General features: G+C 32.9%; 2 protein-coding genes across 3 annotated transcripts in view; both read left to right on the top strand.

Moving 5' to 3' along the window:
• The first annotated feature begins 3,685 nt into the window (after positions 1-3,685).
• On the top strand, positions 3,686-8,938 carry LOC134684059 (dual specificity protein phosphatase 3-like). Its single transcript, XM_063543353.1, has 4 exons — positions 3,686-3,781; positions 5,335-5,450; positions 7,285-7,496; positions 8,466-8,938. Exons 1-4 carry the CDS (start codon positions 3,779-3,781, stop codon positions 8,675-8,677), a joined length of 543 nt encoding a protein of 180 aa, XP_063399423.1. The 5' UTR covers positions 3,686-3,778; the 3' UTR covers positions 8,678-8,938.
• Positions 8,939-16,355: 7,417 nt separating this feature from the next.
• The window catches only part of LOC134683172 (BET1-like protein), a 28,641-nt gene continuing 22,752 nt past the window's right edge, over positions 16,356-22,244 (top strand). For both annotated transcript variants that reach the window (XM_063542292.1, XM_063542290.1), the window contains exons 1-2: positions 16,356-16,467; positions 19,353-19,438. In XM_063542292.1, coding sequence (XP_063398362.1) covers positions 16,440-16,467; positions 19,353-19,438 — 114 coding nt within the window. In that variant the 5' untranslated portion in view covers positions 16,356-16,439. The remainder of the gene's footprint in view (positions 16,468-19,352; positions 19,439-22,244) is intronic.

The following is a 22,244-nucleotide window of genomic DNA, read 5'->3' as shown; positions in this document are numbered from 1 at the left end:
AAAATCAATTAGGCAGATTTCCGACGACTCAAAAAAAAAATTCATATCTTTCTATTTCTTTTCATATTTGTGAAAACAGAATTTTCATTTTTAGAACTTTGGTATCATACAACAACGTTACGATAGAGTTTTGTTTTTTTATATCAACCAGAAGGTTCATTTTGATAAGACACATTTTGGCGTTCGTGGAAAATTTAAAGATTTTGGAAATAGGGAAAAGTTAGCAAAGAACTGCATACAATTGAATACCAAACTACAGACGGAATTTTGGTAAAAAAATGGTAAAAATTATGCAGATGCTCATCATGTGCACCTTAGTGGTGATTTTGAAAGAAAATTGCAAAGTGCTATAGCAAAATCAACGTTTGATATTGAGAGACTCATTAAAAAATAACGTAAACCTCTTCATACAGGTCCAATGTCTGTGTTAGGGTATCGTTCAGCTCTCAGATTGTGGTTAAATTGTTCGGATTTTGATTGGCTGACTGCATGCTTATCGGATAATCAACGTCCAGTGGCAACATTACATGCATGATCAGGACGAGAAAAAATTAACAATAAATACAATAGTTAGGTCTTGTTATAGAGGCTATCTGGGTTGTAAATTTTACTACCAGGTAAAAATGAAGGCATGTTTGATAGGCGCAGAAACTTTACCCTGCAACATGCAAACTATGGATCCCTCAACTATTTGACTTCATGGTTTCAAAAGTGAAGATAACATGGCACTAGGCACTCATGGGAGTTCAGATTTTGATACACATTGGACTATGTCTACATTGACAAAACACTTATACCCCAGTCACTCTAAGAAGTTCTGATTTTGAAAATAATATGGTCTCTTTCAACAGTGAAGATATTTATAACCATGCATTTAGATATATGCTGGTATTTGACAACATAGAAAAGACGCCTATTGCCATTAATCGGATGCAGCATCATATGAGCAAAGTTAATTCATTTCTGAAGGGCTAAATATTCCTACATTACAGATCTAGATTAAGGCAAACAAATAAAACAGTACTTTTTAATGATTCAGCAAATGTTTATATATATTTACATATCATACCGATGTTAACTTTCAATTCAGCTTATGCAAGAATTATAAAAGGCTATGTTAATTTGCGACTTGGTAAACTGAACATTCCTTGCAGTAGTCAGTGATAACAAGAAACATATTCTTATTGGGGTGAAAAGCGATATTTCGCGGTTTAAAAATATTTTCTAATACTGGTTCCCTGTAACCTGTAGTTGTGTTTATTTGCTCAACTGCTCCGTTTTCATTGTTGCAAATGCATCCATATAAACGCCCTTGTTCATCAACGTCTAGTCCTGTGATCGTGTCGCCCGTTTTCATCTTGACGGGAATTACATTGTGTGCATTGTGTATACCAGATTCCGGTATATGAATAATTGATTTGCCTTCAGAAATAAACATTCCACCGCGGTAATCAACGCATAAAAATAAAATATCAATTTTGCATTGCAAAGTCTTGACAACAGTTCCATTTTTACCATAAAGTACGATAGCGTTTCCGACATTTGAATAAAGTAATGCATTATTCACCTTGATCCGTCCATAGGCATTTTCTGTAAAAATTTGCGTGTCTATACGAGGCCCTTCTTTTAAGTTCTTAATGTCAATTTTGTTAATACCGGAAGGTGGAAAAGATGCATAAACGTTATTGTTCACATCACAAGTTACGTCTGACGCTTGATAATGTACTTTTATTGTGTGGAAACCGGAGCAAGTAATGTCATAAACACAAAACGGATTACCATTAAAAACAATCATATCATCCATAGTAAAACAAGCTTTTTTCAACACTTTCATTTCCAATTGAGAACAACCAACTTTGTAAAGAAGTTGGGGTTTTCCTTGTTGAACTTTATAGGCGTGAACTTGTTGGACATTCAGGGGTTTTTTCACTATAGTTTTGGCCTTCTCTATTTTTATTTCGGACAGTCTAGCTAAGATTGGTTTAATCTTTTCTCTAAATTCAAACGGGCACGAGCACAGTTTATATTCCACCAAATCTTCTTCTAACTTTGACATTAATACTTCTTCTTCGACTTGTAAAAGGTCTATATAGTGTTGATAGCTTCATAGATTCTTGTTTCGGAAGCATGTTCTGTTAACGTTTTGATAGTAGTTTGCCAGGATTCAGATTTATTTGTTCTTGTGGTCAGATCTTTAATTTTCGTTTCAATTTTACTCGTGCAGGCATCAATTTTTTTTTATCGATTTCCTGTTCCAGTGAATCCAAGTAGGTATAAAGTTCTCTTCGAAAATTTCTGAATTTTCCCTTATATTCACCTTTCAGACAGAGAACTCAAATTGTTTTTGTATACATCGAGTATTTTACTAGTTTCATAAGCGAACATTCTGAAATTCGATGTTGTAAATCGTCAATCGCCGTTCCAATTTTCACGCCTTTTGCTGCTTAATCTATTGACCTTTAACATCTTTACATGCGTTATGGGATTCTCGTAGGCAAAATGCGCAACAGATTTGATCATGATGTATGCAAAAGAAAGACATTTTCTGATCGTCATGAATATGACAGGTATCTGGAATATCCAAAACCGTTGAACTTAAATTTTTCGCTTTAAGGATTGGGATTGTCTTGTGAATTGCTATTGTTTTCCCTCTTTTGTGGAATTTTAGACATTCTCCACATATTGGTTCAGAACAGTCACTACACCATGAATGTGCTTGCTGATTTTCTCCAGCTCTACCACATGGTTCACACCAATGTAAATTGGAGGCGTAAGGCATGACGTTGTTTTTATCTTTTGCAGTTCATAACCATGTGCATATACCTTCATTTCGATTTGGTCACATACATGTAGCTCTTCAATTGTTTCCTTTTTTTATTCACCTTTGGCTTTCAAGTATTCTGCCTTGGGCGTTCATGATGAAGGTAAATATAGAAAAGTGGTTACATTAACAAACTTATCTTGACAACCTTGGATTTCCCAATTTACAGTTTCAGAGTCTAAACGGATAATTTTGTCAGTCATCTTTACTGTTTTTATACGGTCTATCTTATTATTGTATTATTATTACAGTATTAACACTAGAATTTTGAAGGAAAGATTTCCAAATGCTCTATTATGTTATGCTATCATTAAACACAAGACAGCTATCTTAAGAAACGTAATTAATTCAATGCATGAACGTTCGCCTAAAAGTAGAAAAAGCTCTATTTTGTCTATACATGACCATAGTTTATATTTATTTTATATCATTAAAGCCAAATCTGCAAAGTTTCTACTGTCATTGGTAATCATTATGTGAACGTTGCTTTCATATTATTTCATATCATATCACAAATACAAAATGACCGACTTTTGTTGCATTTTCTGTGTGAAATATGTTATACAAATATGTAGAGTTGTAGCGCGTACCAATTAACGAGTTTCCGTTATTTCATAATTTATGAACATTTTTGATTGAATCACGTTAACTTGAATGTATTTATTTTTAAGTGCCATTTTTAAATGGTAAAATAAGAATATTAAATATCCCCAATATAGAGTAAACAGGCTATCGATTTCAAATTTAAATTTTTTTCATGGTTTTCATTTTTCAATTAACCTTATTGAAAATTAATGATCCAGTCATGTAGATAAACATTTTATTCAAATTAAAACAATAGGCTTGTTTATACCTTCTTTCTAACTTGAAAGGAACTGGTTTATTTTTGGACCCATCTACAAATTTAAACACTGACCGAATTCTTGTAGACCAAATGAGAAGGATTAATAGAACAAAATGGTGAGTAGGGAATTACGTGTTACATTTTACATTTTAAATGTTAAAAGAAGCTGAAATTTTTATCGAAATGGTGACTCTGGGTTAAATTTAAAGTCATGATATTATGTCTCATTCTTAAGGAGCCATAATTATATGGTGTTGATTGTGTTTTATATACTTATTGAGTTCGTATAGCTCTTCTCGTTTGGAATTTTGATCTTCTTCTGGTTAATAACCTTTTACTAATTTTTTTTATCCATTTCATTTTTTTTTTCACTTTGGGAAATTGTTAGCAAGTACTGTTTTCTGTATCCTTTAGGAATTAATAACTGTCTTCAAATGTTAAATTTTAAAGGTTTGTGTTATAAAAATTTGAAGAGGAAAAACAAGTACATTTATCAATTGTATCCCACCAGTTATTTATCCCACCAGTTATTTATCCCACCAGTTATTTCGCACACAAAAATGGCACAACTCTGATATTGACATGTCTATAAATGTTACTTCAAAGAACAACTATTTAATATGACTAATTACCAAAATCATTCATATTAATTATTCGGATTTGTAAGCACCATTTTGCATATTTCCGGAGAAATGAAACGCGAGGAAGGCGACAAAGATGGGGGTAATATGGGCTCCGAGCTAGATATTAGTTGTATCGTTGAGCGAGAGGCTCAAAACTATGAACTGCACCGGTACGTTCCTTTTCAGCAATTTAAGGGAACAAGTTACAGGCAAAACTTTAAGGACTCCGTTTTTCTCTGAGTTGTCTCTTGACTCCACTAATAGGCTTCGAGCTTCAATGATAAGAATTCAGGCGACAAATTGGCAGGTAGGGATTGCCAGAAAAGTAAAGCGGTTGTACTTTTTACACCACATACATGTAGCAATGAATCCATTCATTATTTATAACCACACTATAGAAGAATATAAAAGTGACTTGATAATAAACAAAAATAATTCAGATTCGAGAAAATATGTAACAGCAAGGATTCAAATTCCAATAGCATTTATTTACATTTGTACTAGTACATGTATAATAAATAAAACAAAGTATATATTAAGGACTATCTGGTAGAGAATTGTTTCATTAGCATTCTTCTTATTTCTATATTAAAATCTCCCAACAAATTTAGCAGACATAAAGATGTGAATACAGAGTACATCATGATGTACAGTAAATTTTGTACTAAAGGGGGGGGGGGGGGGGGGGGGGGCACTTGCTATATAATTAGTGGTATAGGGATGAGCCGCTGGAATAGGTCACTTTTTCATGTTCTATGATATATGAAAAGGGCTCAGGCGGGGATTAATAAAATCATCAATAGTTTCTAACTTCCGCCACACTCGGTCTCTTCTAAATAGCTGTCATTCTCATACCAGGCTCAAACTAGCAGCCACTCGCTAGCAGCCACTACGATAGCAGCCAGTTTTCGGATATGTCTACGAACCAAAAAAAAAATCGGTCATTCTTTTTGGCATTACATGTAAATATATTGACTTAAAATATGTATGATGATTTTTAATATGTTTATTATTTACAAATAAACATTTTTACGTTACACTTGTAGGGATCGTACGATGTCCAACTTTGTAACGAAGTTTTAATGTACTTCATGGACAGGAAAGCTGATGGCGCAGACTCAAACATAAATGAAGTCTACAAAAACCTATTTGTAGGAAACGAGTAAGTAAAAATATTGTCCTTGTTTGTTTTTTTATCTATTATGCTTCCTTTGAAAATGCATCTTCGCTAGCCAAGAGTTACGATCCTTTACCCCTTCTAGGGGGAATTTAATCGTAAGCCTTTATTAGCAAAGGTGGAGGAAATAAAGCAATCATATTCTGTATTAAGTTAAAAAAAAAAAAAAAAAAAAAAAGCAAAAAGCAAAGCGACAAACGAGTATGCGCCGTGAAAACACAAAAACAACAACATAATACACCTGAAAAGACATCTAGTTAGAGGTCATTGTCAATATACACTGTTCAACTATTGGTTACCTGGCCTTATATATGTCAGGCTCTTAACTTTTTCAGTGTAGTACATAAGTTGTGAGTGAATGGAACAGATAAATATAGAATTTCAAAATGCTTTTGCAATAATATACTGCAAAATACAAGCAGACACTATTTACTTTATAATACTGAGAACGGAAATGGAGAACGTGCCAAAGAGACAACAACCCGACCAAAGATAAGAAACACCCTTATGCCGCCAATGGGTCTTCAGCACAGCACAGCGTAAAAATCCAGCACTCGGAGGCGGGCTTTAGCTGGCCACTTAACAACATTGAATAATAGTTCAGTAAAATACTAGTACTCCAAAAACTAAATGTACTTATATCATTGAAAATCATGCAAGACTAACAAAGGCCAGAGGCTTCTGAATTAAAACAGGTGCAATAAGGCAGCGGAGTTAAACATGTTTAGTGAGTCATCAAATCTTCCCCATAGACCTCTAGCCAAGGCAGAAAATACAAACAAATAGCAATACGCCCAGTTAAAATCAGTTTAAAAGAAGTCCGAGTCCGATGTCAGAATAGGTAACAAAATAAAGTATTTTGTATTTACATTGTATCATTAGATGAAATGTATTCGTTCAGTGTATGTTCACTAGTGTTAATATATCTTTTGATTCATTTAATATAAAAAAAAAAAGAAGATGTGGTATGATTGCCAATGAGACAACTATCCACAAAAGACCAAAACGACACAAACATTAACAATTATAGGTCACCGTACGGCCTTCAACAATGAGCAAAGTCCATACCGCATATAGTAAGCTATAAAAGGCCCCGATAAGACAATGTAAAACAATTCAAACGAGAAAACTAACGGCCTTATTTATGTAGAAAAATGTATACCATTTCAATTGATAGTTTATAGTGTGTCTTTCAATGTTGTGATGTTTCAGATAAGTGAAGGTTAGTAACTATCAAAACGTATAAACCCGCTGCATTTGTTTTCTTCGTCTATCCTTAGTCATGAATCTGATGTGCAGTGGTTGTTGTTCGTTGATGTGGTTTATGATTTAAGTGTTTTTCGTTTCTATTCATTTTTATAGATCAGACCGTTTGTTTTCTCGTTTGAATGGTTTTACACAAGTCATTGTGGGGGGGGGGGGGGGGGGGGGCTTTATAACTTACTGGTTGAAGCCAATGATCTGTGTCGAAGACTGTACTTTTACCTATAATAGTTTACTATTGCAAATTGTGACTTGGGTGGAGTGTTGTTTCATTGGCACTCAAACCACATCTTCTTAGATATATATAGCCACTATCTAATATCCGTTCAGGTGACCACCGACGGTAATATAACCGCATCTTCTTATATCTGTGTATGGTTTAGATCAGGACATTCATGGAAGCTTGGAATACTGAATATCTACAAACTTATTGCTAGAGACAGAACCAATTTCAGAGTCACGTTTTCAGACGATAAGGGATGTTAAGGTAATCAAACAGCAAACTTAAAATGCAATTATTATATAAAATGATTAACTCCATATTCCATTTTTTCAGGGTTATTGCACGGGATGCGGCAAAACTGAAGGAACTCGGAATAAATCTTGTTATTAATCTATCTCCAAACGAAGTGAAAACGAACCCATTAATTTATGAACCGTATGACATAAAATATTGTCCACTTAGTTCGGATGATAACGTTTACACATGCTTACTAAATATTGTTGAAGATTGTGCGGATCTGATAGAGGACACAATAAAAGATGGAGGTAAGCTAATCTATGTATACTTCTTTTTTTATCGTATGGTACAATATTCAGGTACTCTTATCAAGTGAGAGCTATAAAAGAAATTTAAAACCAGTGGCGGATCCAGAACTTTTTGTTAAAGGGGGGGACTGACCTAAGGGGGCACTCCAGTGAGTCCCTATAACATCAACCTATTTTTCCCACGAAAGGGGGTACCGCCCTCACCCTCCTCCCTTTACTTCCACCTAGATCCGCCTATGAAAACTAAGTTTACAATCGATGCTATTTATCTTTCAAGGTGTAACTGTTTCATGTTTCTATACATGAAATCTTCGGTTAAGAACTGTTGCGCAGCTTCCTTTTTTGTACCCTGAAAATATTGTTTTTTTTTATTTCTAATGTGTGATTACTCGTTCTGAGTTCTTCTATCGTTCAATCGCAATTGCGAATGTATATATGCAGAGGACAAGCACTTGAAAATGTGCAAATCCTCTCCATAATTAAAAAGAGGGGATCTGTTGTCATCTATTATAGTGTACGCAATTTGTGAATACGCTTATTATCTAACAGGCGACGCTTATTTTATATTGTAGGAATGGGGTTGATGCAGAAGGATTTTGAAAATAAATCTTATAGCCGAATAAAAACTTTAAATGAATAATGAATAAAACTTACCAAATTGAAAATCTGGAAAACCAAATGCGGCAAGTTGCATAAAATAATTGTGAACAAAATTAAGATATTATAATAATAATCAAATCAAATCAACTTGATCAATACTATTTACCTGTGGAAAAAAATGAGCGGGTGTTAAAAAACGAACACGAATGTTTTGTCACCAAAATGTTCCTCCCTGGACCCCTTTGCCCACCAAATATCAATAAGTCGTCCCCTTTATATTACTAACCGAAAAGTAAACAAACTGACTCTTTCTACGATATTTTTTATTTCATATACTGTATAAATTACAATACCATTCTTTTATTGCAGGTAAAGTGCTGGTTCACTGTTCAGGCGGAGTCCGAAAATCACCCGCAATGGCAATTGCCTATCTTATGCTAAAGGAACAGTTACCAATCTGGAATGCCGTAAAGTGTATCAGAAGATGTCGTAAAGTGTGTCCTAGCAACGGTCTCATTATGCAATTGTGTATTCTGAATAAAGAAATATTTGAAAAAGTTACGCACAAACAGATAACATAAATATTGGAAGAAAACATATAGAACATATGGCTGCATTTACATTTTACTTTAGTGCGCATGCATGCAGTATGGTAAAAAGAACAGTTCAATACATTGCAATTGCATACCTAACCGTTTTTGGAGGTCCCGTTCAAACAACTCGTTTGAGCAGAGACTTATAATATATGTATAACATGTCTCTAGTTTGAATATGTAGAACATACTAAGATTTTATTCTAATGTATGAACAAGTTGTGCTACTATTTGTATAAGCTACCTCAATATTTTATGTGACACTCTTGTGATTGGCGTTCGACCAAGATATACTTGTTTCGTCCAAATATGTGAATAAATAAATACAGTTGATTCAAATTGATGTGTTTCATAGTATAATAAGCCAGACATACATCACACACGTAAGAATTATGCTCGATCGTGGTCTCGCAGTAGACTCCGATCAGCTATAAAAGGACGTGTTAGATTTGAATGTTTTCAGTCAAAAGTTCACAGTCATGACAGTCGAGACAAATAAAAAAAACACGATCGAGTCTTCAGTCGAGGCAAATAAAAAAACATCTCAAAAATATGGATTTCATTATTGGTTTAATATGAGTCTAGTAGGTTAACAGTTTTTACAACACTGCTACCAATCAATATATAATAATTGATGTAGCATATAAAATTGAGAATGGGAGTGGGGAATGTGTCAAAGAGACAACAACACGACCATAGAGCAGACAACAGCCAAAGGCTACCAATGGGTCTTCAACGCAGCGAGAAAACCCCGCACCCGGAGTCGTCCCTCGTCTGGCCCCGGCCTAAACAAATATGTATACTAGTTCATTGATAATGGACACCCATACTAACACTTATACACAAGAAACTAAAATTAAAAATCATCAAGACTAACAAATTAAAGCTAGAGGCTTCTGACTTGGGACAAGCGCAAAAATGCGGCGGAGTTGCACATGTTTTTTTGAGATCTCAACCCTCCTCCTATACATCTAGCCAATGTAGAAAAAAAAACATATGTTTGTTTAAGAAAACAATTTGTAATGAAATTCATTCCATATATTTTAATGTTTGTATAAAATAAATATACTTTCAATTGATTGGCTGGTTGGTTGGTTGGTGTGTTGGTTATATAAAATATTTGACTTATATCATTTACAAGTTCTTTATATCGATGGGTTGTTTGGTCGTTGGTTGTATTAGTTGATTAGTTGCCAAGTTGGATGACTATCAATGATGGATTGATTTATTGACAGTGCATAATATAAGGAAACACATTTTTCATATAGTCTATTCGTTGATTGGTTGTTTATGTGATGTCAGTGACAAATGTTTGAGGAATATCTTTAAAAAAAATAATTTCGGACGCAACACGTCTTCTGATTGTCTGACAATGTTTTGTCTATCAGCTCAAAGACATAATTCTGTCATGTGACAGTGACGTCATTAACGTTAATTCCTAATTTACTCCGGATTAAAATTGAATAGACCACTTTCGAGTTCATCCGTCACCGGAAAAAAACTCGTCAATTATACGCGCCGTCATTTGTGCGTTTAGGGGCGTCGTCACTTCCTTCCAATGTTGAGCGAGTGGTTGGAAAACTGTAATTCTATATTGCACGAAATTATCACAGTCGGCAAATTGAATTCTCAAAATTGACAATCAACACTGCTGTCATTGGGGAATTGTCAGTAAGTACCTACAGAGCAACAATTATTTCTAGTTTATCCTGCACACAGACGATCACTAAGACGCTTGATGAACGTAAATAGTGCAGGGATACAGGCGATCCCCTCTATCTGGTAAATGACGTCATAAAGGCGTGCATAATTGACGAGTTTTTGCCGGTGACGGATGAACTCGAAAGTGGTCTATTGAGAAAATAGGTAAAGTGTTTACCTCATGAAAAAAGACAAAAAGGACGGAGACAACTTCCTCGATTCAATTTATGTGGACGATTCTCCTTGAACAGACGAAAAGAGAAAATTTAATGCTATTTTCTAACTTTCACATCAACACGTGAAAAAGCATAAACAAAAATTGTGATCCGGGTTCGATTTAAATAAAAATTAAAAACATACAATATACAAATAAATTATAAAGTCCGAGGAGTTTAGAAAAGGGAACTAAATGCATAAAGTATTTTTTTTTTACTTAAATATATCTTTGATGAACAGAAGATTAGCTCAATAAAGGGACAGCATAACTTTCTTTATCCATCATAATACAATTATTAAGATAGCAGGCCATCATAATCGTATTATTATCCAAAAGAATTGCCGTATTTGACCTATTAGAATCGAAATAATTCATGGGGGCTTGAATATATCTAGATTTTACCACGGGTTGTCCCTTTATACCGATATTTTACCCCTCGCTATCGCTCAGGGTAAAATATTTGTCATAAAGGGCCAACCCGTGGTAAAATCACGATATATTCAAGCCCCCATGAATTATTTCTTAATTGATATATCAGGCAAAAAATGAAGGGGAAAAAAAGGTTTGAAAAAAGGTCAATCAAGGAGTTGATTAAGACTGCAACAATGTGTTAACCATGAGTTCCAAGTGGTGAAGTTGAATACGGACACCATCATAAGTTTGATTATCGTTATGGAATATCTGTTTCACAGATGACGACCAATATGCAAAACACATGCAGAACTATGGAACGCCATGACTGCCTTATGTTAATGATCAGCATTATATGCAGTGCTCACAACATTATATGCAGTGCTCACACCATTATATGCAGTGCTCACAACATTATATGCAGTGCTCACAACATTATATGCAGTGCTCACACCAATATATTCAGTGCTCACACATAATGTTGTGACCACTGCATATAATGTTTGGACCACTGCGTATAATGTTGTGAGCACTTAATATAATGTTGTTAGCACTTAATATAATGGTTTTAGCACTTAATATAATGTTGTGAGCACTGCATATAATATTGTGAGCACTGCATATAATGCTGATCATTAACATAAGGCAGTCATGGCGTTCCATACAGAACAATGCTATTAAAAACATACAATATACAAATAAATTATAAAGTCCGAGGAGTTTAGAAAAGGGAACTAAATGCATAAAGTATTTTTTTTTACTTAAATATATCTTTGATGAACAGAAGATTAGCTCAATAAAGGGACAGCATAACTTTCTTTATCCATCATAATACAATTATTAAGATAGCAGGCCATCATAATCGTATTATTATCCAAAAGATAATGCTTTAACCTATAATGGTTTAATTTTTAAATTGTTATTTGGATGGAGAGTTGTCTCATTGGCACTCACACCACATCTTCCTATATCTATAACATAATTCGAAAGTGAGGATTAAAACGTGCAAAATTTTAATACGCCAGAAGTGCATTTTGTCCACACAAGACCTCCTAGTGACGCCCAGATACAAAAGTTTGAAAGCCGAAACAAGTACAAAGTTGAACAGCATCGAGGACCAAAAGATCAAAAAAGTTGTGCCAAACCCTTGCTTAATTGTTGGGCCAGTGTTTCCTTTAAAATTTGTGTTCCGGTAGTTTTGAAACTAAACTTTTAAATTTTGTAACATTTTCAAAGAAAGAAAATTTGGTATGAAAATGGCACAAGATAATGAATTTAATAGATATAGGAAGATGTGGTGTGAGTGCCAATGAGACAACTCTCCATCCAAATAACAATTTAAAAAGTAAACCATTATAGGTTAAAGTACGGCCTTCAACACGGAGCCTTGGCTCACACCGAACAACAAGCTATAAAGGGCCCCAAAATTACTAGTGTAAAACCATTCAAACGGGAAAAACAACGGTCTAATCTATATAAACAAAACGAGAAACGAGAAACACGTATATATTACATAAACAAACGACAACTACTGTACATCAGATTCATGACTTAGGACAGGTGCAAACATTTGCAGCGGGATTAAACGTTTTAATGGATCCAAACCTTCTCCCTTTTTCTGAAACAATAGCATAACATCACAACATAGAAAAACATACGATAAATATCAATTTGCAGACTTAACTCAATCAAAAAACGTATGATTACACAATGAACGAATAAATTTGATCTGCGATATCTGAATACAAATGCACAGTTAATTAAATATTAGAGACAAACATTCATGACCAAAAAGCTAACAAACAAATTAAAACACACTGAGAAATATTTAACCAATCAATGTTCACTTTAGAAAAAAAAACGGTTTTTTTATAATCTTGAAGTTTATACAAATGTTGTAAGAATAAGTGAAAAATTGAAGATATTACAAATAATCGAAGCTGGTGTACAGACAAGATCCATATAAATAAAAAATAACAAAAAAGCATTATAAAAAGTATCAACAAGTCGAATTAACAAGAAAATACGATTTGAGAGTACTCGCAGTTACTGACAGCTTGTTAAAAGCCAAAACCAATTAATAGTAAAAAATCATGCATCAGAGACTAAAATCGACTAAAACACATCACAGGGATTTAGTATTTTAACGTCATTAATAGTCAAAGAAGACATGACTTGTGCAATGCCAAAAATAAATGTATCGACAGGTAGTAAGTAGTATAGTGAAGTGCGACTTCTATAGAAATAAAAGTTAACGTGTCTGTGTCTCTATACATTTCGCCTCAAAAGATAATGAAATTTAGTTATGTTTTAATTTTCTAATGACAAAATCAATATTAGTGCCAATGTGAACTATATTCAGAGATCTAATTACAATATTGGTACGATAACCCTTACTTATAAGTTTGTTTAAAGGTTCGATGAGTTTACAAGGATCACATAGTGATTTCCTCGCTTTAAGAACAATATTACCATAAAATTTAGGATGTGAAATACCATTCTTAATAAGCTTTCTACAGGTATAGCCAAATTTACTAATCAAATCTTTGTATCTATGAAAGAATTTAGTAAAAGTTTTAAGTAATTTATGGTATGGAAATCCCTGACACAACAATTTACCAGTGATGCATTGATTACGTTCGTTAAAATCTATGACATCAGAACACACACGGGCAAACCGAACGAGTTGCGATATATAAACACCGTATGATGGAGCCAAAGGCACATTGCCGTCTAAAAAAGGAAAATTAACAATAGGAAATGAAATATCGTCTCTTTTGTCGTAAACTTTAGTGTGAAGTTTAAGCATTGTCATTTAGATAATCGCTAACAAATTGTTTTCGGCAGAAAACAATATGGACTCTTAAATATTCCACCTCAACTTATCATCAAGCCACGGTTATTTCATTTTAGATAAAACTACCGTAAACTATTATGTGTAAGGAAAGTAATTGGCTTAATAAGAGCGCTGGTAATTACGGTAGCGCCTTCCTCCTCTATAACACAGTAGTCTCATCTTCCTGATATTATAAATAAAACTGTTAAGGACCAGTCATTTGAGTGTCCGATTGTTGAGGGCTTTTTTTCTTGAGGAGATGATGTTTTATATTTCTTTTTAAGTTAATTATAAATCTAATGAAAACGTTCTAATGTACTAAAAAAAATGCATATAGTTATACAAATCCTTGGTACCAGTTGGTTATAAAATTATAAATTCTACCGTGGCACTAATTTACTAGCAACCAATCATGAAAGGGCATACCTACATACGATTTTTTTTTTTATTTGCGATCATGTTTTATAGGGAAAAAAGAAAGTGATCCATCTTTAGAATATAGGTGTATGTAAGGGACTAATCATTATTTATCTGGGAGGGGGCTGGTCAAAATACAGGGGATTAAGTTTTTTTCTGTTTGTGGAAACGGGGGGTTCAATTTTTTTTATAAATTCAAAGTGGGGGGGATCAATATTTTTTACACATGGAAATAAGTATTTCACACACTTCAGGAACATTGCAACAGTCAAATCAAAATATATTTTAGCACAAAAAAATCCATTCATATACAGTTAAGTAAGACATCTCAATAATTTGGTGATGTAGGTGCTTCATAATCCAAATAATTCCGCAGTTCAGTCGTTATACATGTATTTCACTCACTAAATTAACAAGCATAATTACTGCCAAGTTTTGTTTTAATCAGCTTAATAGTTTGAGAGAAATTAACTTTGTGCAAAATTTATTAAAAAATACAAAGCATGCCGCATCATGAAGGAATATAGTGTAGAGTAATATTTTTTTTAATAAATGATTAAATGTTCATCTTAGAATCTGAATACAGACAGTTGAATATTGAATACAAAATGATTTTGAGATGATGAACACCACTAAAGTAACTTTTTGTTTTTATTACAAGATCTCTTCGGGTCCATTTATACCTCTTACTCCCTGCAAAATTTGTACTTTTAGGCTGCTAAATCAAGATTTTGAGGCTACATGTACTATCACACATTTATGAATGAAATGTGACAAAAAATGAGTAACTTAATTGTTCAAGCTAACAGCATGAACTATCTCCATATAAAAGTTTAGCGACTCAATTGACATTTCAAAGGCCTTACATAAAACTGGAGTTTAAGCAGTGTTCAAGAGAAGGCCATATAATAGATTCCTATTAGTGAATAATATGTTCTTACTATTTCAAAAAGTTATTTTTTAGAGTTACTTAGGATCAAGTTTTCTTTAATTTATTTATTTATGTATGAAATGCACATTTATACCCCTGGGGGTTGAAGGCATATACAAACAATACAATACAATATACACAATAGAAAAATTAACATATTAAACATCATATATAAAGTGGTAAAACAGTAATATTTATGCAGGCATTTTGTCCACTCCCCTCAGTGCAAATGACTTTTTAATGAACGGAACAGTAAGCTGCATAATATCAAATAATCGGAAGATAGAATTAATTGTAATATATCTGTTTCAGACAATTTAAAGTATTCTGGACATATATTATTTATATCTATATCAAGCTGATTTGATTACGTAAAGATTTATTAATTTTACATTTTAAGAAAAAGTTGGTTTCATCTTCAACCGCATTTATATTACAATGTTTACATATTCTATTTTCTCTTTGAATTGTTTTATATCTACCCCTCTCTATTTCCAAGAAATGGTCACTTACTAGCATTTTTAATAACACAATACTAGAAATTAGAAAAAAAAAAGTCAGAAAAAATTTACTCAAAACACTGGCTTGTGCTACCTATTTCAAGACAATTTTCCCTCAAATTATTTTTTTGACTCAATCCACTGAGAATTTATCATTTTCAATATTTTCGTTAAATAACATGATAAGTGTTTTGCATGTTAAAATTTTGGCATGTTTGATAGAGGGGGGATCAAAAACTTTTGAATGTTTTTACTGAGGGGATCAAATAAAAATAGTGAAATATTAATGGGGGGACCAAGAAATTTTGTATGTTTAATTTCAAAATGACCAGCACCCCCCCCCCCCCCCCCCTTTCCCAGGTAAAAAATGATAAATCTCTAAATAGCATATTATAAAAACACAATGAAATATTTGGTGTGTAATCTATGTTATTCTTTTTCCGGAAATTTTTCAACCTTTTATCCGGAAACGCATAAAGTATTAAAAATGAAAAGTCATGTCATTGATACGTTTTATTTTACTAATAACAATCTGTAACTATTTGGTGTGTAATCTATGTTATTCTTTTTCCGGAAATTTTTCAACCTTTTATCCGGAAACGCATAAAGTATTAAAAATGAAAAGTCATGTCATTGATACGTTTTACTAATAACATTCTGTAACTCTTTGTTGAGAATAAGTTTTAACATTGAACAAATGTTTTGCTGGAGATTTTGACACATCAACACTCTGAAAAATGACAGATTATAGGAACAACCGGAATGGTAATAGTTACCTAGGTCAATTTTTTTATTCCGTTTCTTCAATCAAAACATTGTAAATTGCATTGAGAGTTGTCTTATTGTCATTCATACCACATCTTCCCATATCTATCCATTTGCATTTTCATTTTTGATCGTTACAGATGATATTTACATGAAAGTGTTACAGTCCGATATGTCATAATTGTCTATAACCTTTACTCTAAGAGGGCAGTTAAGGGTTATTTTCGTACAACATTTTCTGCCTTTTTAAATGTGTTTTGATGTTTTATTTCCTGTTTACTCATGTTTGTGCATGCCTTGTTCCCCCAATACAACTTATCACTTTTCCTGGCTGGCCCATAGAATCTGAACTGCTTGAACTATTGACCTCACTCAACAATCACTCTTCCATTGTTGCTTCAGATATTTTGTATTATGGCGTCAAAATTTTACAGGAACCTGTGTCATGTGTGTGATGTCATGTAATGTACATGTATCTATAAGCCATAATAAGGTGTATTAATTTTCTGTGTTGATACATTTTCATGTACCACAGGCACTAGATGTTCTGTCAATGGTATAAAAATATTGGTAATTGGAAGAAAATAGTTTCCATATATATAATATAGATGGACACTATTTTTTCCAATTGCCAATATTTTTATACTATTGACAGAACATCTACATGTAGTGCCTGAACATGAACTCTTTACTTCTTGTGATTGTACTGCATTTGATTAACCCTCTAGCTGACAGTTATTTTTTAGGTCATGATTGTCATGATTGAGGCTTTTCATGTGCCAGTAAATAGGGCTGCTAGACTTCTGTGACATTATATTCCAACAATGACATAATTTGATATATGATGTCACACTATTATGACCATTACATTTGCGACCCATTGAAGAAAAATATAATTATAGAATAACTAATCGAAGAATTCAAATAGAGAAACATATTCAACAGGACAGAACAAATGTTACTTCACAAATGTGTGTAGGGCATGAGTTAATTATCAATGTTGTTCCGTCACGAGTTGAATGTTTTTCCAATATTTGAGTTCTTTTATTAGTTAAATAGATATAAATGTAACTCTATTGCATGTATCAGGTCATTACACATGATATCTTTCTGAATTTACAAAACATGAGCATGTACATGTTGCATATATATGGTGTCTTCATTAATTGTCATTCAGATGATTCTTTGTAATAATATTTTGTAAAAAGTTTTAGAAATTTGTATACATCATCATAAAATGCACTATATACAAAATGATGTACTTGTGTGTATGTTTATTATGGTTTTGTTTCTAAATTTTTAATTTCTCTTTGATCATTGATAACATGGATAACTAGATGAAGGAAATGTTGACATCTTACTTAAACATGTTAAAAAATGTTAAATAGTATCATTAATATTAATATTTTTCAACAAATGCTTGGAAAGTAAATTTAATATGTATTTCAGGCAATCAATTTTTAAACATTTTCCTTTGTACTTTACTACAGGAAAATGACAGCTACTACTATAAAATGGTAGTATAAAAAAATTGAGTTTACTCCCCTACAGGGTTGGCAAAAACCCGGGTTTTATGAGTATTGCCCAGCCCAGTGGGAAATACTGGGAAAACCCGGGTTTTACTGGGTTTTAGTGGGTAATACTGGGCAATACTGGGTAATATAAAATACTAGTCTGAATTTGATAGAGAATCCAGTGATCAAACACAAATTTATACATTTAAGATAACCTTTTTTGTTTGTCTGGATTGGTAAAACTGTAAATCATAAAGCAAAAAACTTTTTTTTAAATAAATATACATCCTATTAAGGATTACCAATAACATGATAGAAAAATTACATTTAAATAATGTATATACATGTATATGTACTGTCAATAATTAGTAAGTAATTATTCTGATTAGAATGCAGATTTGTTTATGTAACGATAATCAGCCCTTTCAATTTTATAAGTGTTAATGGCATGACCCTTAGGGTGTTTATTTAGCAATATGACAAATGTATGAATGTATAACATTTAAATTAACAATTCACTAAACATTGTAATATATTTTTTTTTAAAGTATGGATAATTGAAACAATGCTTGGTAATTAACAAGGTTTCCTTAAATGTGCAAATCTTGTATTCTGGCTATATACATGACATAGAAGGGAATGAAATTGAATTTTCATTCTTTTAGAAATGACTGTCAATGGTTATCTGTATAAAAAGTATATATTTAGCTGTAATACTATGTAACTACACCAAGACTTAACTATTTTATATTAAAATAAGCTTAAAAAATCATATTGCCCAGTAATGCCCAGTATTCCACATTTCTGGGAGTATTGCCCAGCCCGGGAAAACCCGGGTTTTCCCACCCGGGAATTCCCGGGCGGGTAATACTTTGCCAACCCTGCTCCCCTAGGATGTAATATAAATCTTTATGTGCAGTAATAAATATATAAGTCTAGAGTGCCTGCCAAGAAATAAATGTATTTCAAAAAGTACATGATGTACAAATGTAGGTACCCTTGATTAATAATGAGGTAGAATGGAATACATACATGTAGATTTAGAAACCATGTTAACTAGGCCATAAAAAAGAATAGGTTTGTTTGCCCTAACCCTACCTTCCCAGAAAATAGCTGCCTTCTCATAATCTTTTATTGTCCTGATGTGAAAATATTTTTTTTCATTCTGACAGATAGGCATGAAGAATTATAAACATCTGATAATTTCTCTTTGCCGAAAAAAAAATGCCTACCTACATGTAGTATGATGTACCTAGCCACTGTCTCCATATTTGGCTAGGGTTTGAGCAAACCAAAAAACAATTAAGTGTTGCCTTGACATGTTATTTTTGTATGATTATGATGATGACCATATATATTTTAACATTTCAGGATTGTCTAGATCAGAAGAAATGCTTGATTCTGAAAACCAAAGAAGAGTTGACGGATTATCAGACAAAGTATCAAGACTAAAATCAGTATGTGCTAACCTGAGTTAATACAGAATACTGTAAATTCAGAAATAATTGCAATGGTTTCATTATTACAAAAAATTAGACAGTGTTATACATGTACATGTCATAATTACAATAATTCAAACTCACATTTTGAAAAAATTTATATTAAAATTGCATTTTAGTCAAAAAAAATAATTACAAAATCGCAATAATAAATGATGCAATAATTTGTGAATTTACTGTACATGTATACATAATACAACTTTTCAATATCACAACTGTATCAATGTAAAAAAAAATGTGTAACATTGAGGATGTTGTGTTTTTTTGAATGGATTTTATCTTTAAAGCACAGAAGATGCTGTATGCCAATCAAATAAGACAGTTCTTAGTGTCTGACTATAATGTGTAAGAATAACAATCAAATATCCGAATGTCTTTCCTGCCAGGTAATTTTTATACCTCCCCCAAAAAAAATTTGGATCGTGTAATGGTATGATGTCATCTGCGTCTTCAACGTCCTCTGAGTCATCCTCCAAAGACACATTGGTTTTCGGATAATTACTTTAGTTTAAGTGAATAGATCTTTATTGAATTTTTCAGAAGGTTCAGAACCACAAAAGAAAGGTTGGGATTAATTTTGAGGATGATGGTCCCAACCGTTTAGGAATAAGGGACCAAAACAAGCATTTTTCTAGTTTCAGGATAATAACTTGTGTACAAGTATTTCAATTCCTCTGATATTATTCCACAATGTTTAAAACCATAAGAAGAAGGTTTGGATTCATTTTAGGGGTTATGGGGCCAAATTTTAGAAATTAAGGGCCTAAAAGGGACCAAAACAAGCATTTTTCTAGTTTCCAGTCAATATCTTGTGTGTAATTGTATGGAATTCTCTGAAATTGTACCACAATGTACCATATAACAAAGGGGAGGCTGGGATTAAGTTTTGGGTTAATTACCCAAAATATGTAGGAATTAGGGGCCAAAAAGGCAATAAAGAAGCATGTTTCTAGTTTCCAAACAATCATGACAATATTAACTTGTGTTTATAAAATTGTATGGATCGCTCTGAAATTGTACTTCAAGATTCAATACTACAAGGGAAAGCATGGGATTGAGTGTAAGGGTTATTGCTCCAAGTGGTTTTTAAAAAGTTGGGGGGGGGGGGGGGGGGTTGTTAACCATTTTTTTTTAAGGGATTCCTTTTTATTCAAAATTTTTAAATTTCGAATTTTGAAAAGTTTCAAAAAGCTTTTCTCATCACTTGGCGTCCGGCGTCCGTCGTCCGTCGTCCGTCGTCCGTCGTCGTCCGGCGTTAGCTTTTACAAAAATCTTCTCCTCTGAAACTACTGGGCCAAATCAAACCAAACTTGGCCACAATCATCATTGGGGTATCTAGTTTAAAAAATGTGTGGCGTGACCCGGTCATCCAACCAAGATGGCCGCCACGGCTAAAAATAGAACATAGGGGTAAAATGCAGTTTTTGGTTTATAACTCAAAAACCAAAGCATTTAGAGGAAATCTGACATGGGGTAAAAATGTTTATCAGGTCAAGATCTATCTGCCCTGAAATTTTCAGATGAATCTGTTAACCTGTTGTTGGGTTGCTGCCCCTGAATTGGTAATTTTGAGGAAATTTTGCTGTTTTTGGTTATTATCTTGAATATTATTATAGATAGAGATAAACTGTAAACAGTAATAATGTTCAGCAAAGTTAGATTTACAAATAAGTCAACATGACCGAAATGGTCAGTTGACCCCTTTAGGAGTTATTGCCCTTTATAGTCAATTTTTAACCATTTTTCATAAATCTAAGTAATCTTTTACAAAAATCTTCTCCTCTGAAACTACTGAGCCAAATTAATCCAAACTTGGCCACAATCATCTTTGGGGTATCTAGTTTAAAAAATGTGTGGCGTGAACCGGTCAACCAACCAAGATGGCTGCCACGGCTAAAAATAGAACATAGGGGTAAAATGCAGTTTTTGGCTTATAACTCAAAAACCAAAGCATTTTGAGGAAATTTGACATGGGATAAAAATGTTTATCAGGTCAATATCTATCTGCCCTGAAATTTTCAGATGAATTGGACAATCGGTTGTTGGCTTGCTGCCCTCCAATTGTTAATTTTTAAAGAAATTTTGCCGTTTTTTGTTATTATCTTGAATACTATTATAGATAGAGATAAACTGTAAACAGCAATAATGTTCAGCAAAGTAAGATCTACAAATTAGTCAATATGACCTAAATGGTCAATTGACCCCTTAAGGAGTTATTGCCCTTTATAGTCAATTTTTAACAATTTTCATTAATTCGGTAAATTTATGTAAATTTTTACCAAATATTTTTCTCTGTTACTAATGGGCAAGGTTCATTATAGATATAATTGTAAGAAGCAAGAACGTTCAGTAAAGTAAGAACTTCAAACACATCACCATCACCAAAATAAAATTTTGTCATGAATCCATTTGTGTCCTTTGTTTAATATGCACATAGACCAAGGTGAGCGACACAGGCTCTTTAGAGCCTCTAGTTGTCACTGTTGAAGTTATCTATTATTATTATTGTAGTTGAATCAACTACATTCAATGCTTTATACAATGTAGTATTTAATTTCACTTCCCACTGATAAATTAAAGCAATTTTTACCCATCAGTGCATACAAGCACTTAGTTATTGAATGAAACTGATTATATGTAGCTAGAGAGCAAAGCAAAACTGGTAGATTGTATGCATAAACATGATAAAACAATATATTTTTGCAAAACAGAGGAGTTGAAGGCCCTCAAACTGTTACTGATTTAATTTGTATATAATTTTCTT

The sequence above is a fragment of the Mytilus trossulus genome, chromosome 9 (genome assembly GCF_036588685.1).
Source record: "Mytilus trossulus isolate FHL-02 chromosome 9, PNRI_Mtr1.1.1.hap1, whole genome shotgun sequence".
Lineage (NCBI taxonomy): Eukaryota > Metazoa > Mollusca > Bivalvia > Mytilida > Mytilidae > Mytilus > Mytilus trossulus.
The sequence above is the reverse complement of the archived record's forward strand: the minus strand, read 5'-3'. Positions and strand labels throughout refer to the sequence as shown.

Excerpts from the sequence above, each read along its gene's own strand:
- LOC134684059 (XM_063543353.1), top strand. Across the intron at positions 5,451-7,284 it reads AACCTATTTGTAGGAAACGA|GGTTATTGCACGGGATGCGG; the intron begins GTAAGTAAAAAT and ends CCATTTTTTCAG. Across the intron at positions 7,497-8,465 it reads GGACACAATAAAAGATGGAG|GTAAAGTGCTGGTTCACTGT; the intron begins GTAAGCTAATCT and ends CTTTTATTGCAG.